General features: G+C 35.4%; 1 protein-coding gene across 1 annotated transcript in view; it reads left to right on the top strand.

Annotated features, from left to right (window-relative positions):
* The window catches only part of LOC132755362 (gem-associated protein 5-like), a 101,000-nt gene extending 89,071 nt beyond the window's left edge, over window positions 1-11,929 (top strand). Inside the window, exon 8 of the mRNA XM_060746234.1 lies at window positions 11,150-11,929. Coding sequence (XP_060602217.1) covers window positions 11,150-11,346 — 197 coding nt within the window. The 3' untranslated portion in view covers window positions 11,347-11,929. The remainder of the gene's footprint in view (window positions 1-11,149) is intronic.
* The last annotated feature ends 239 nt before the right edge of the window (window positions 11,930-12,168 follow it).

Below are 12,168 nucleotides of genomic sequence, written 5' to 3'. Positions count from 1 at the left end.
GTTAGATGTTTTGCATGAAACATTGTGAAGTGAACTTCTAGAAAGATTGTTCAAATTATAGCCCTGGGATCAAAATTGCCCCCGTCCTGGGGGTCATTGATTTTCAATATATACATATAGTAAAAAGTCAAAAATCTTATTGTCTGAAGGTACAAGGCTAAGAGCTTTGATATTTGTTAAATAATATCATCTATAGGTACTCTACCAAAGTTGTTCAAATTTTGCCTCTAGTGTCAAAATTAGACCCGCCCCGGGGGCAATATGTTTTCCTTATATGTATATAGTAAAAACTTACAAAATAATCTTCTCTAAATTTACAAAGGCTAAAGTTAAGATATTTTGCAAGAAACATTATGTAGTGAACCTCTAGTAAGATTGTACAAATTATAGCCCTGGGGTCAAAATTGGCCCCACCCCCAGGGATCATTGATTTTCACTATGTACATATAGTAAAAAAATAAAAAATCTTCTTGTCTGAAGGTACAAGGCTTAGAGCTTTGATATTTGGTATATAATATCATCTATGAGTCCTCTACTAAAGTTGTTTTAATTATGCCCCTAGTGTTAAAATTACCCTGCCCCAGAAGCGATAGTTTTCCTTATAAGATAAAGTAAAAACTTGAAAATCTTCTTCTCTGAATTGAAAAATCTTCTTCTCTGAATTGACAAAGACTAGAGGTTAAATATATGGCATGAGACTTTGCAAAGTGAACCTTTACCAAGATTGTTCAAATTATTGCCTGGGGGTCATTGATGTTCATTATGTACATATAGTAAAAGATAAAAAATATTTTCGTCTGAAGGTACAAGGCATAAAGCTTATAATGCGGTGGCATAGCATTTTTCTCAAATGCAATCTTGTTTTTTTCAAATAAAATATTGATTCAATTTGAAACAATACAAAACATGCTCTGTAAAGGCAGACATTTATTTTTATATGCCCGAAAGGGCATATTATGTTATACCCCCTGGCGTCCGTCTGTCCGTCCGTCCATCCATCCATCCATCCATCTGTTAGCAATTTGGTTTCTGAAGCATAACTTAAGTCATACATGCCATAATTTTTAGACTCATTTCCTGGACACTTTTCATTTGAAGGTGGGGCATTGGTCAGCAAATGTATTTTTTAAAATTTACATAGTGGCATACAACCTATATTACCGGTATTTACAACTTGCAAATTTAATGACACCATAAACAAAAGACAGACTGTCAATAATTATTAACAGTTTTTCTATCTTTTTTAAGTATTTACGCATCGTTAATTCAATCAGTCACAGAATAGTATAAAGCTATGTTAAGTAATGACAATTAGCCCTGTCGTTTACCTGAAACATTCGCTGAATCTTGTAGATTTCTAGATTTCATCACCTCATATTTAGCGGTAATTTTCACGGTGTTTGACCACTAATCACTGCCTCCAGGTGGATTAAATTTATACTGGCCAGTTGTTGATTACAGTGTATGACACCTTCGCTCAAAAAGCCACAGGGGGTAAACAATATATTTTTTAATTGATCAAAATTATTGCCGATAATTGTTTGTTGGAAGGGGCACGTAGATATACCAATCAAAGGATTAGTGTCACCATTGCAATGGTGTTAGGGGATAATCGTTCGTTATTAGCATTCATGACTAGTTTATCAAAAAACTTGACTATAAAATTATATCAAAATGTAAAATTTCTTGCTTCAAAGAAGATTATTATCCCCCGCCGATGGAATCGGGAGGGGGATATAGTTTTGGCGTTGTTCGTCCGTCCATCCGTCCGTCCGAATTTCGTTTCCGGAGTAGTTCTCTGCAACTACTGACTGGAATTCAACGAAACTTTATGGGAATCATCAATATCAAGAGGAGATGCGCATATCGTCGGCTTGTTCCGGTCAGACCCTTTAACTCAGAGTTATGGCCCTTGATTAGTAAAAATCGTTTCCGCGCTACTTCAGTGAGTGTGCAACTACTGGCTGGAATTCAACAAAACTTTATGGGAACCTTCAATATCAAGAGGAGATGCGCATATCGTCGGCTTGTTCCGGTCAGACACTTTAACTCAGAGTTATGGCCCTTGATTAGTTATGTAGTATGCATATAGAGTAAAAATCGTTTCCGCGCTACTTCTCTGCAACTACTGGCTGGAATTCAACGAAACTTTATGGGAACCTTCAATGCCAAGAGGAGATGTGCATATCGTCGGCTAGTTCCGGTCAGACACTTTAACTCAGAGTTATGGCCCTTGATTAGTTATGCAGTATGCATATGGAGTAAAAATCGTTTCCGCGCTACTTCTCTGCAACTACTGGCTGGAATTCAACGAAACTTTATGGGAACCTTCAATACTAAGAGGAGATGCGCATATCGTCGGCTTGTTCCGGTCAGACACTTTAACTCAGAGTTATGGCCCTTGATTAGTTATGCAGTATCCATATAGAAAAATATTTGTTTCCTCGCTACTTCTCTGCTTCTACTGGCTGGAATTCAATGAAACTGTATGGGATACTAAGAGGAGATGTGCATATTGTCGCCTTGTTCCCGGTCAGATACTTATAACTCAGATTTATGGCCCTTGATTAGTTATGCAGTATGCATACATCTCATTGGCATTTCCAGATTTTACTAATTAACACAAATTATGGCTCTGTTATTGCCCTGAATATTTATCAACTTCAAAGAATATTACTGTTTATGCCATGATTTATATATAAATAAAGCCTTATGTCTTCAGTTGTTGTGTTAATAATAACCAGTACTCGGCGGGGGATATAAATTCAACGAATTTGCTTGTTTTATATATTTTTTTTTACCGGGACATAAATTATCTCCGGGACACCTCCAGGACAGACACCTTATTTCCCGGACTGTCCAAGACATCCGGGACGTTATGGCATGTATGCTTAAGTTCCATTCAGCCCTCAATATTCAAACTTCATAGGATTATTGTCCATATTGGGTAGAAGAACCCAATTGATTTTGGGGTCAAAATGTCAAAAGTCAAGGTCATTATTACCTTAAAACTGGAAAGAGTTTTCGCTCAATAACTTAAGTATTAATCAACCTACAGCTGTAAAATTTTATAGGATGAACAGCTAATTCCCATGTCAAATGCTTTATCCTTACTTAAAAAAGCACTTTCGGGCATATAATGCTCCGCCTAGGGGTGCTCTTGTTTTTTCTGTTGGCATGTTGTTTAAAAACGAATCACATGATTTTAAAATCTGCTTTCTTCAGTTCTTAAACTATTATTTACATATTTTTCCATGTAATCCAGTGTGAAATTATAATGAATTATAGTTGAAATTAGAGATCAAGAAAAATAAATATGAAAGATTTATATCTATCCTGAAAAAAGTATTGTTCTTAGAGAAAATTGTCCGAAACTGTAGACTGGGTACGAAAATATTGAGTACAAAACTGCAGGTGAAAAACAAGTTTTTTTTCCAACAACAATATTTCAAAGAAATTAAAATAGATTCTTTTGTTTATTTTTAAGCAGAAGAATGACTATTGATGTCTAAACAAACTTAAAACTATGTTAACTCCTACGATGATTATCTGGCACATAAATTTAATCGATAATTTTAGGGACGGGAGTTACCTCCCTTCTGTACTTCCTGTTTCATTTTTAACATGCTTTGTTGACCACAGAATTTTTAGTTTTCAATGCAATAAAATAGAAATTTATTGTTTTTATTTTTATGCTGAAAACATCACCTTTTTAAGTATCAAATGTTTACTCTTCTATTCTTCACGCTTGTGTTTTGACATACAAGCGTATTTTTATTTTGTTGTGCGTAACTTTGACGCATTTATTCTGAAAATGATGCGTATTTTAGATTTTCTAAGTGTATTTCAAGCTTAAACACACGCTTTCTGTAGCTCTGATATCTCAATACACATTGCGATACACTGATATTGTTAAAAAGAATAGAAAACTTAAATGATCTTTCTATGTTTCCCAAAGGGTGAGCATAAAGCCGCCTCTTTGTCTGTCTGTCTACCGACTAGAGATAGGGGGCCATGTAGCAGTAAACTGAACAAAAGAGAGTTCATTCTGTAACAAAAAAGTAAGGGGTCATTGGTCCTCTATTAAACAAAAGAAAATAACAAAAGAAATGGCCCCTTATTCCATTTCAGCCGGACATCTGTCAATCCGTCAGTCTGCTATTCTTGTCCAGTAAATAACTCTGATACCAAGAGGTATCAACATGAAACTTTGTAGGTATTAACATGAAACTTTGTAGGTAGATAGATCTCATTGAGTAGACGTGTAGTGCACAAGAACCATAACTCTGTCTTGTCTAGTTTTGGAGTTATTGCCCTTTGTTTATTTTTATACTTTGAACTTCATGCGAGACATAACTCTGAAACTATAAGAATATTAACATGAAATTTTGAAGGTAGATAGATGTCATTGAGTAAAAAAGCAATACAAAAGAACCATATCTCTGTCTTGCCTAATTTTGGAGTTATTGCCCTTTGTTCTTTTTAATGCACCCCCTCTTTGGTCCAGCTGTCTATCTGTCCATCATTAGACCACATTATCTTGAAAAATATTACAAAGCTCATTATATTCACATTTACTGATTGTCATAAACTGTAGTTGACCCCGTAAAATTTTGAGGTCACTAGGTTCAAAGGTCAAGGTCACAGGTTGCCTTAAATGTCAGAATGGCTTCCGCTGATTATCTTGAAAACTGTTTATCACAAAGTCTTCATATTTCACATACTGATTGATCATAACAAGTAGATTACTCCTACTGATTTTAGGGTCATTAGGTCAAAGGTCAAGGTCACAGTTGCCATAAATGTCAGAATGGTTTCACAGTGAATACATGAAAACTGTTATCACATAGTCTTCATATTTCACATACTGATTGGTCATAACTTGTAGATGACCCATGTTCATTTTAGGGTCACTAGGCCAAAGGGCAAGGTCACAGGGGCCTTACTTGTCAGAATGGTTCTGCTCATTATTTAAGAAACTTTTTTTCAAAACGCTTTCATATTTCACTTAATGATTGGTCATAACTAGTCAATGACCCCTATTGATATTGGGGTAAATAGGTCAAAGGTCAATGTCACAGAGGTTTCTAAAATGTCAGAATGGTTACATTTATATAATAATAATCATTTTATTCCAGCTACCCTCCAACTTGTATAACTTATTATACCCCCGCACAACAAAGTTGTAAGGGGGGTATACTGGAATCAGCTTGTCCCGTCCGGCTGTCCGGCCGTCGGGCGTCCGTCGGTTTTTCTTGTCCGCCAATAACTTAAGATTCCTTTTGATCCACAGTCTTCATATTTGTGTTACGAGCCCAGGCGTAACGAGAAAAGAAAAGCCAGCAACAAACTTGTAACAATACAAATTTATTACAGAAAAATTATTAAAGAAAAATAAAAATAACAAATTATTTTACAAATACCTGAAGTCCAAATAAAAATTACAAATGTCTAGTCTGATCTGGAATGATCCTTTTTCAATAGCACAGTTAAATCCAAGTTAAATCCAAGAACACTTTAGAATAAATTCCCACAATAAAATCCACAAGAAATAATTAATAATCCAAGCTCCAATAAATCACTTAATTTCCAAGTTAAATAATACTCCAAATATATTGATACTTAAAAGATCACTGATGACTAAAAAAGGTAACTGATGACTTAAAGATAAGATTAATGAAAAATGTCTCTTATATATATTAACTAAGAAGTTTCCAGAAAGGTCTATTATGTTCTCAAGTAATCATAATCTAGCAACTTCACAATAAAGATCATTCCAGAAGTTTCTATCTAAATATAATGCATGAGTTTTCTACAACAGTTAAGAACCTTCTAGTACATACATGTAGTTTATGTTCTAAAAAATAGAACAATTTGATAATATTGGAAATACCAACTGGTCAGATATAAATTATATACATGTAATATGTTGCATACATAACACTTCCCCTCTTCAAGAAAAGAAATATGAATGAAATGAATATTTCTTTTACATAAATCCAAACAATGTAACTTACAAATAATATAGGAGAAATGTTAAACAATTTTATACATTCATTCATATATATGTGTATTACAAACAATAGCAAACAACAACAAAAAAAAATTCAATCATATCATATACATGTTTAATTTAAAATACTGCAAATAACAGTTTTAGACACGTGAAAAAGTGCATCAGGGATCAAATTATCTTTCCCTTTAATGTGTCTAATGTCAAGACTATATTCTTGCAAAAAATAAGCTCCACCTCAACAACCTTTGATTTTTGTTTTTAAGTTTATGCAAGAAAGTGAGGGGATTGTGATCACTAAAGACAACAACAGGCAACTTTGAAGAAGTTAGATAAACTTCAAAATGCTGAATAGCAAGAATAAGAGCAAGGCACTCTTTTCTCTATAGTAGAGTAATTTTTCTGATGTTCATTAAACTTTTTAGAAAAAGTAACACACAGGATGGTCAACACCATTGTTGTCTTCTTGGATCAATACACTTCCAGCACCATATGTCACTAGCATCTACAGCTAACTTAAAGTTTTTTATTAAAAATCTGGTGCAAGAGAACTGGTGCATCTTAAGTATGGCTTTCAGGCTGTCAAATGCCATTTGACACTTGTCATTCCAAATGAATTTGTTTCTTTTCTTTACAAATTTGTCAATGGTTCTGCAATAACCGAAAAAATTATTAACAAATTTACGATAATACCCTGCATACCAAGAAATCGCATCAGTTGTCTTTTCAAGTTGGCACAGGAATTCAGAGAATAGCTTTGACCTTAGCTTCTATTGGTTTTACTTTACCCTGTCCCACTACATGTCCTAAAACTGTTAAAATTGCATGACAAAATTCACTTTTTGCAAGATTAACAGTCAATTTAGCATCACTAAGTCGGTTGAAGAATGCTCTTATTGTTTTTGAGATATTCCTCCCATCCATCAGAATAGATGATTGCGTCATCAATGTATGCGTCACATCCGTGTAGACCAGATATTACCATGTTTATAAAGTCTCTGAAAAAGTTGCTGGTGAGTTTTTCATACCAAAATGGCATGACTTTATATTGATATAAGCCGTCTGGTGTTACAAAGCTGATATTTCTTTAGCTCTATCAGTAAGTGGAACTTGCCAGAATCCTTTTAGAAGATCAAACTTTGTTACATACTTTGCTTTTCCAATTTTGTCAATGCAGTCATCAATTCTTGGTATAGGAAATGAATCAGTTTTTGTTACAGAGTTCACTTTACGATAATCTGTACACATTCTATATGTTCCATTTATTTCGGTACAAGAATACATGGAGAGCTGTAATTGCTTTGACTTGGTTCAATAAAGTCATTATCCAATAAATACTGAACTTCTTGTCTTAGGTACTTTTGTTTTACAGGATTTGTTCGATATGGATGTTGTTTTATTGATGGAGGTTAGTCATGACGAGTAGATAACCCCTATAGATTTTGAGGTCACCGGGTCAAAGGTCAAGGTCACAGGGGCCTTGACTTCAAAAAGCTTGTCCGCCCAATAACTTAAGATTCCTTTGACCCACAGTCTTCATATTTGGCATGGAGGTTAGTCATGACAAGAAGTTGACCCCTATTGATTTTGAGGTCACCAGGTCAAAGGTCAAGGTCACAGGGGCCTTGACTTTAAAAAGGTTGTCCGCCCAATAACTTAAGATTCCTTTGACCCACAGTCTTCATATTGGGCATGGAGGTTAGTCATGACGAGTAGATGACCCCTATTGATTTTGAGGTCACCGGGTCAAAGGTCAAGGTCACAGGGGCCTTGACTTTAAAAAGGTTGTCCGCCCAATAACTTAAGATTCCTTTGACACACAGTCTTCATATGTGGCATGGAGGTTAGTCATGACAACAAGTTGACCCCTATTGATTTTGAGGTCACCAGGTCAAAGGTCAAGGTCACAGGGGCCTTGACTTTAAAAAGGTTGTCCGCCCAATAACTTAAGATTCCTTTGACCCACAGTCTTCATATTTGGCATGGAGGTTAGTCATGACGAGTAGATGACCCCCATTGATTTTGAGGTCACTGGGTCAAAGGTCAATGTCACAGGGGCCTTGACTTCAAAAAGCTTGTCCGCCCAATAACTTAAGATTCCTTTGACCCACAGTCTTCATATTTGGCATGGAGGTAAGTCATGACGAGTAGATGACCCCTATCGATTTTGAGGTCACCAGGTCAAAGGTCAAGGTCACAGGGGCCTTGACTGCAAAAAGCTTGTCGGCCCAATAACTTAAGAAACCTTTGACCCACAGTCTTCATATTTGGCATGGAGGTTAGTCATGATAAGTAGGTGACCCCTATTGATTTTGAGGTCACTGGGTCAAAGGTCAAGGTCACAGGGGCTTTGATTTCAAATAGTTTGTCGGCCCAATAACTTAAGAAACCTTTGACCCACAGTCTTCATATTTGGCATGGATGTTAGTCATGATAAGTAGATGATCCCTATTTATTTTTATTACACTGGGTTAAAGGTCAAGGTCACAGGGGCCTTGACTAAAAAAGCTTGTCTGCTCAATAACTTAAGATTCCTTTGACCCACAGTCTTCATATTTGGCATGGAGGTTAGTCATGATTAGTAGGTGACCCCTATTTATTTTAAGGTCACTGCGTCAAAGATCAAGGTCACATGAACTTTGACTTCAAAAAGATTGTCCACCCATTAACTTAATATTCCTTTGACCCACAGTCTTCATATTTGGCATGAAGGTTGATCATGACTATAAGGTGACCCCTATTGATTTTGAGGGTCACTGGGTCAAAGGTAGACTAAAAAAAGCTTTTCCCCTCAATTGATTAAGAATGCCTGTCCGCAGTTTATTAATTTTGACATTTTTACATTTGATGCATGTAGAATACATAGCACTGGCTTAGTAACCTCAGATTTGGCAGGGACGTTGTCCTTGAGCTCTAAATGGCCACTGTTGATTCTGACAAAGTGGTATGCAGGGGTATTCACGCCATGACAGTGGCAGTTCTAGTTAATTATAGCTTTAATTCAGTTTCAAGTCATATATTGGTCATTATTTTTCTTTCTCCATAACTGAACACTTACATGTACCCATTTATAGCAAGTTTCTATAACAAAATTACCAATAGTATGAGTCAAGGGCTAGAAAGGGGGCATATGTGTCATTCAACATGTTTTGTTACACTTTGAACTTTGTCAAGGACATAACTCTAAAACTATAAGAGATATTAGCATAAAACTTTGTAGATAGATAGATCTCAATGCATAGATATGCAGTGCAAAAGAACTGTAACTCGGTCTTGTCTATTTTTGGAATTATTGCCCTTTTTAGCTCACCTGTCACAAAGTGACATGGTGAGCTTTTGTGATCACTTTTCATCGGTCGTCCATCCGTCGTCCGTAAACTTTTACTTTATATGACATCTCCTTATAAACTGGAAACTCCAAACTTCACAGGAATAGTCCTTTGGTAGTCACCTTTAAAAATTGTTCAAAGAATTTAATTCCATGCAGAACTCTGGTTGCCATGGAAACCAAAAGAAGAAAACTTAAAATATCTTCTTTTAAAAATCCAGAGATTTTTGGCATGAAACATTTTCTAGTGAGTGTCTATCAGCTTTGTTCAAATAAAAGCCCTTTGGTCAAAACTGGCCCCGCCCCAGGGGGTCATTGTTTTTTCTTATATGTATATAGTAAAAACTTCAAAAAAAATATTCTTTTAAAAACCCCAAAGAGCTAGAGCTTAAATATTTTGCATGAAACATTGTCTGATGAGTGTCTACCAAGTTTGCTAAAATAAAAGCCCTGGGGTCAAAATTGGCCCCGCCCCTGGGGGTCATTGATTTTCCTTATATGTATATTGTAAAAACTTAAAAAATCTTCTTTAAAAAAACTGAAAGAGCTAGAGCTTTAATATTTGGCATGAAACAACTTTTAGTGAGTGTCTATCAAGTTTGTTTAAATAAAAGCCCTGAGGTCAAAATTAACCCCACCCCGGTGGGTCATTGATTTTCCTTATATGAATAAAGTAAAAACTTAAAAAATCTTCTCTTAAGTTTGTTCAAATAAAAGCCCTGGGGTCAAAATTGGCCCTCCCCGGGGGGTACTGAATTTTCCTAATATATCTATAGTAAAAACTTAAAAAATCTTCTTATAAAAACCCCAAAGAGCTAAAACTTAGATATTTATCATGAAACATCTTCCTATGGGTGTCTACCAAGTTGGTTTAAAAAAAAAAGCTGCGGGGTTAATATTAGCCCTACCCCAAGGGCCTATATACAGGTTAGTGATTTCAGGGCCATCATGGCCCTCTTGTTCAATTTTACACTGTGAACTTTGTCTGGGACATTACTGTGAAACTACAAGAGGTATCAACAAGAAACTAAGTCGGTAGATAGATCTCATTGAGAAGAAGTGCAGTGCAAGGAACAGTAACTCTGCCTTGCCTAATATTTGAATTATTGCACTTTGAACTTTGTCCGGGACATAACTCTGAAACTACAAGAGGTGTCCAAACCTATTCTTATTCAATCAGCTCGTGTTCCTTGTAGTTGTATACTACTGTAACAACTTAAAATATTCTCTACTCCTGAAATTAGAAAATGTGCAGTTAACTATCTTGAACTGAAAATAGTTGACAGCTATACTTTTGACAGCTAGCTTGTTTCATTATAAGATCTCTGTTTGTTAACAGTTGGCTTTTATAGTCTACTTTTAGACTTAAAAATTTACCATTTGATAACATACCTTGAATTCTCTTCCCTTAGATATAAGAAACTCTACAAATTTACATACAAATTTACAGTCATTCAAAAATAATTATCTGCAATGGTGGTTCTCTGGTGGGAATAAAACCCATCAAGTTGTATTATAAAATGAGAAATGTATATTTTACTTTCATTGTCTATATTATGCTTTTTGAATGTCTTTTTTTTTTTTCTAGATTTTCATTTTATATGTTTCTTAACTATTTGTAACAATGTTATTTCTGTAGTTGTTTATCATACCTTTTGTTGTAAATGTTCATACTATGTACATTGTATATTTGATAGAGGCTCATAGGGAAGACTGGGCATGCCTAACTATGTTGCCTCTTTAAATAAAGTCTATAATTATTATTATTATTTATCATTTTGAAAAAAAATAGTTTTGTAATTTTGCAGGTCGAATAGCTTTAGGCATAGGTGACACTACAATACGATTGTTGAGTCTGAGATCAGCATCAGAATGGTTTGAAACAACACAGCTATGGCAAGGGATCAGAGCTAAAGTTACAACTGTATATAATCATTTATTTAAATTGTTTAAAGCTCCCTTATTGAGTGATAGATCCAAAGCATATTGGTTTTTTTTCCTGTGACGTGTGTCTGTTTCTATAATTGTCTCTGAAGATGACTTTAATTAGAATTTCATAGCAGGCACTGACTTCCAAGGAAACCATTTATCTTTGTACAAATATAACAGAAGTCAATAAAAAGTTATCTGTATTACTTATTTAATTCTTGGTTGTCGTGTGTAATCAACAATTTCTATAAACAACATCTCCTTTTAAACCAATGACAGGATAGTAGCCAAACTTTACAGGAATAAGCCTTGGGTGGTCCCCTGCCAAAGTTATTCAAATGTTTCCGGTTTGTTCCATAAGTAGGTCACAGGCCAGGAAAACAGTTTCAAAAAGACTTAAAAAATGTTCTTGTTTGAAATTACAAGGCCCTGAGCTTTGATATTTGGTATATGAATGTGATGTCATCTTTAGGTACTACAAAAGTTGTTCACATTTTGTCAAAATTGGCCCCGCTATAGGTTTTCCTTATATACATGTATATATAAGGAGTGTCACAGTTAGAAAAAATGCTAACTGTTTAACCTTTTACCTCTTATAGACGTGTTTTGATGGCTTTTTGTCCTCCCCCCCCCCTTTTTTTAGGGTTCAAACAGTGCAAAAATGCCCTATTTAAGCCCCAAACACTGTTTTATGTTTGAGAAACGTTGATAAAAAAGTGATCACATATTTGGCACCGCCCCCCCCCCCCCTCCATCCAAATGGTACATCAAGGGGTTGCCAAAAGGGGGATGTGCCCCCTTCTGTTTAGGGGGTAGAAGGGGGGGGCAGTCCCAATCATCACCAAGAAAATTTTGGACATGTGACAGGCTAAAAATGGCTTCAGGTCGATCTTACGGT

This window comes from Ruditapes philippinarum, unplaced genomic scaffold, assembly GCF_026571515.1.
Source record: "Ruditapes philippinarum isolate M1 unplaced genomic scaffold, ASM2657151v2 ctg183_1_1_1_1, whole genome shotgun sequence".
Classification (NCBI taxonomy): domain Eukaryota; kingdom Metazoa; phylum Mollusca; class Bivalvia; order Venerida; family Veneridae; genus Ruditapes; species Ruditapes philippinarum.
The sequence above is the reverse complement of the archived record's forward strand: the minus strand, read 5'-3'. Positions and strand labels throughout refer to the sequence as shown.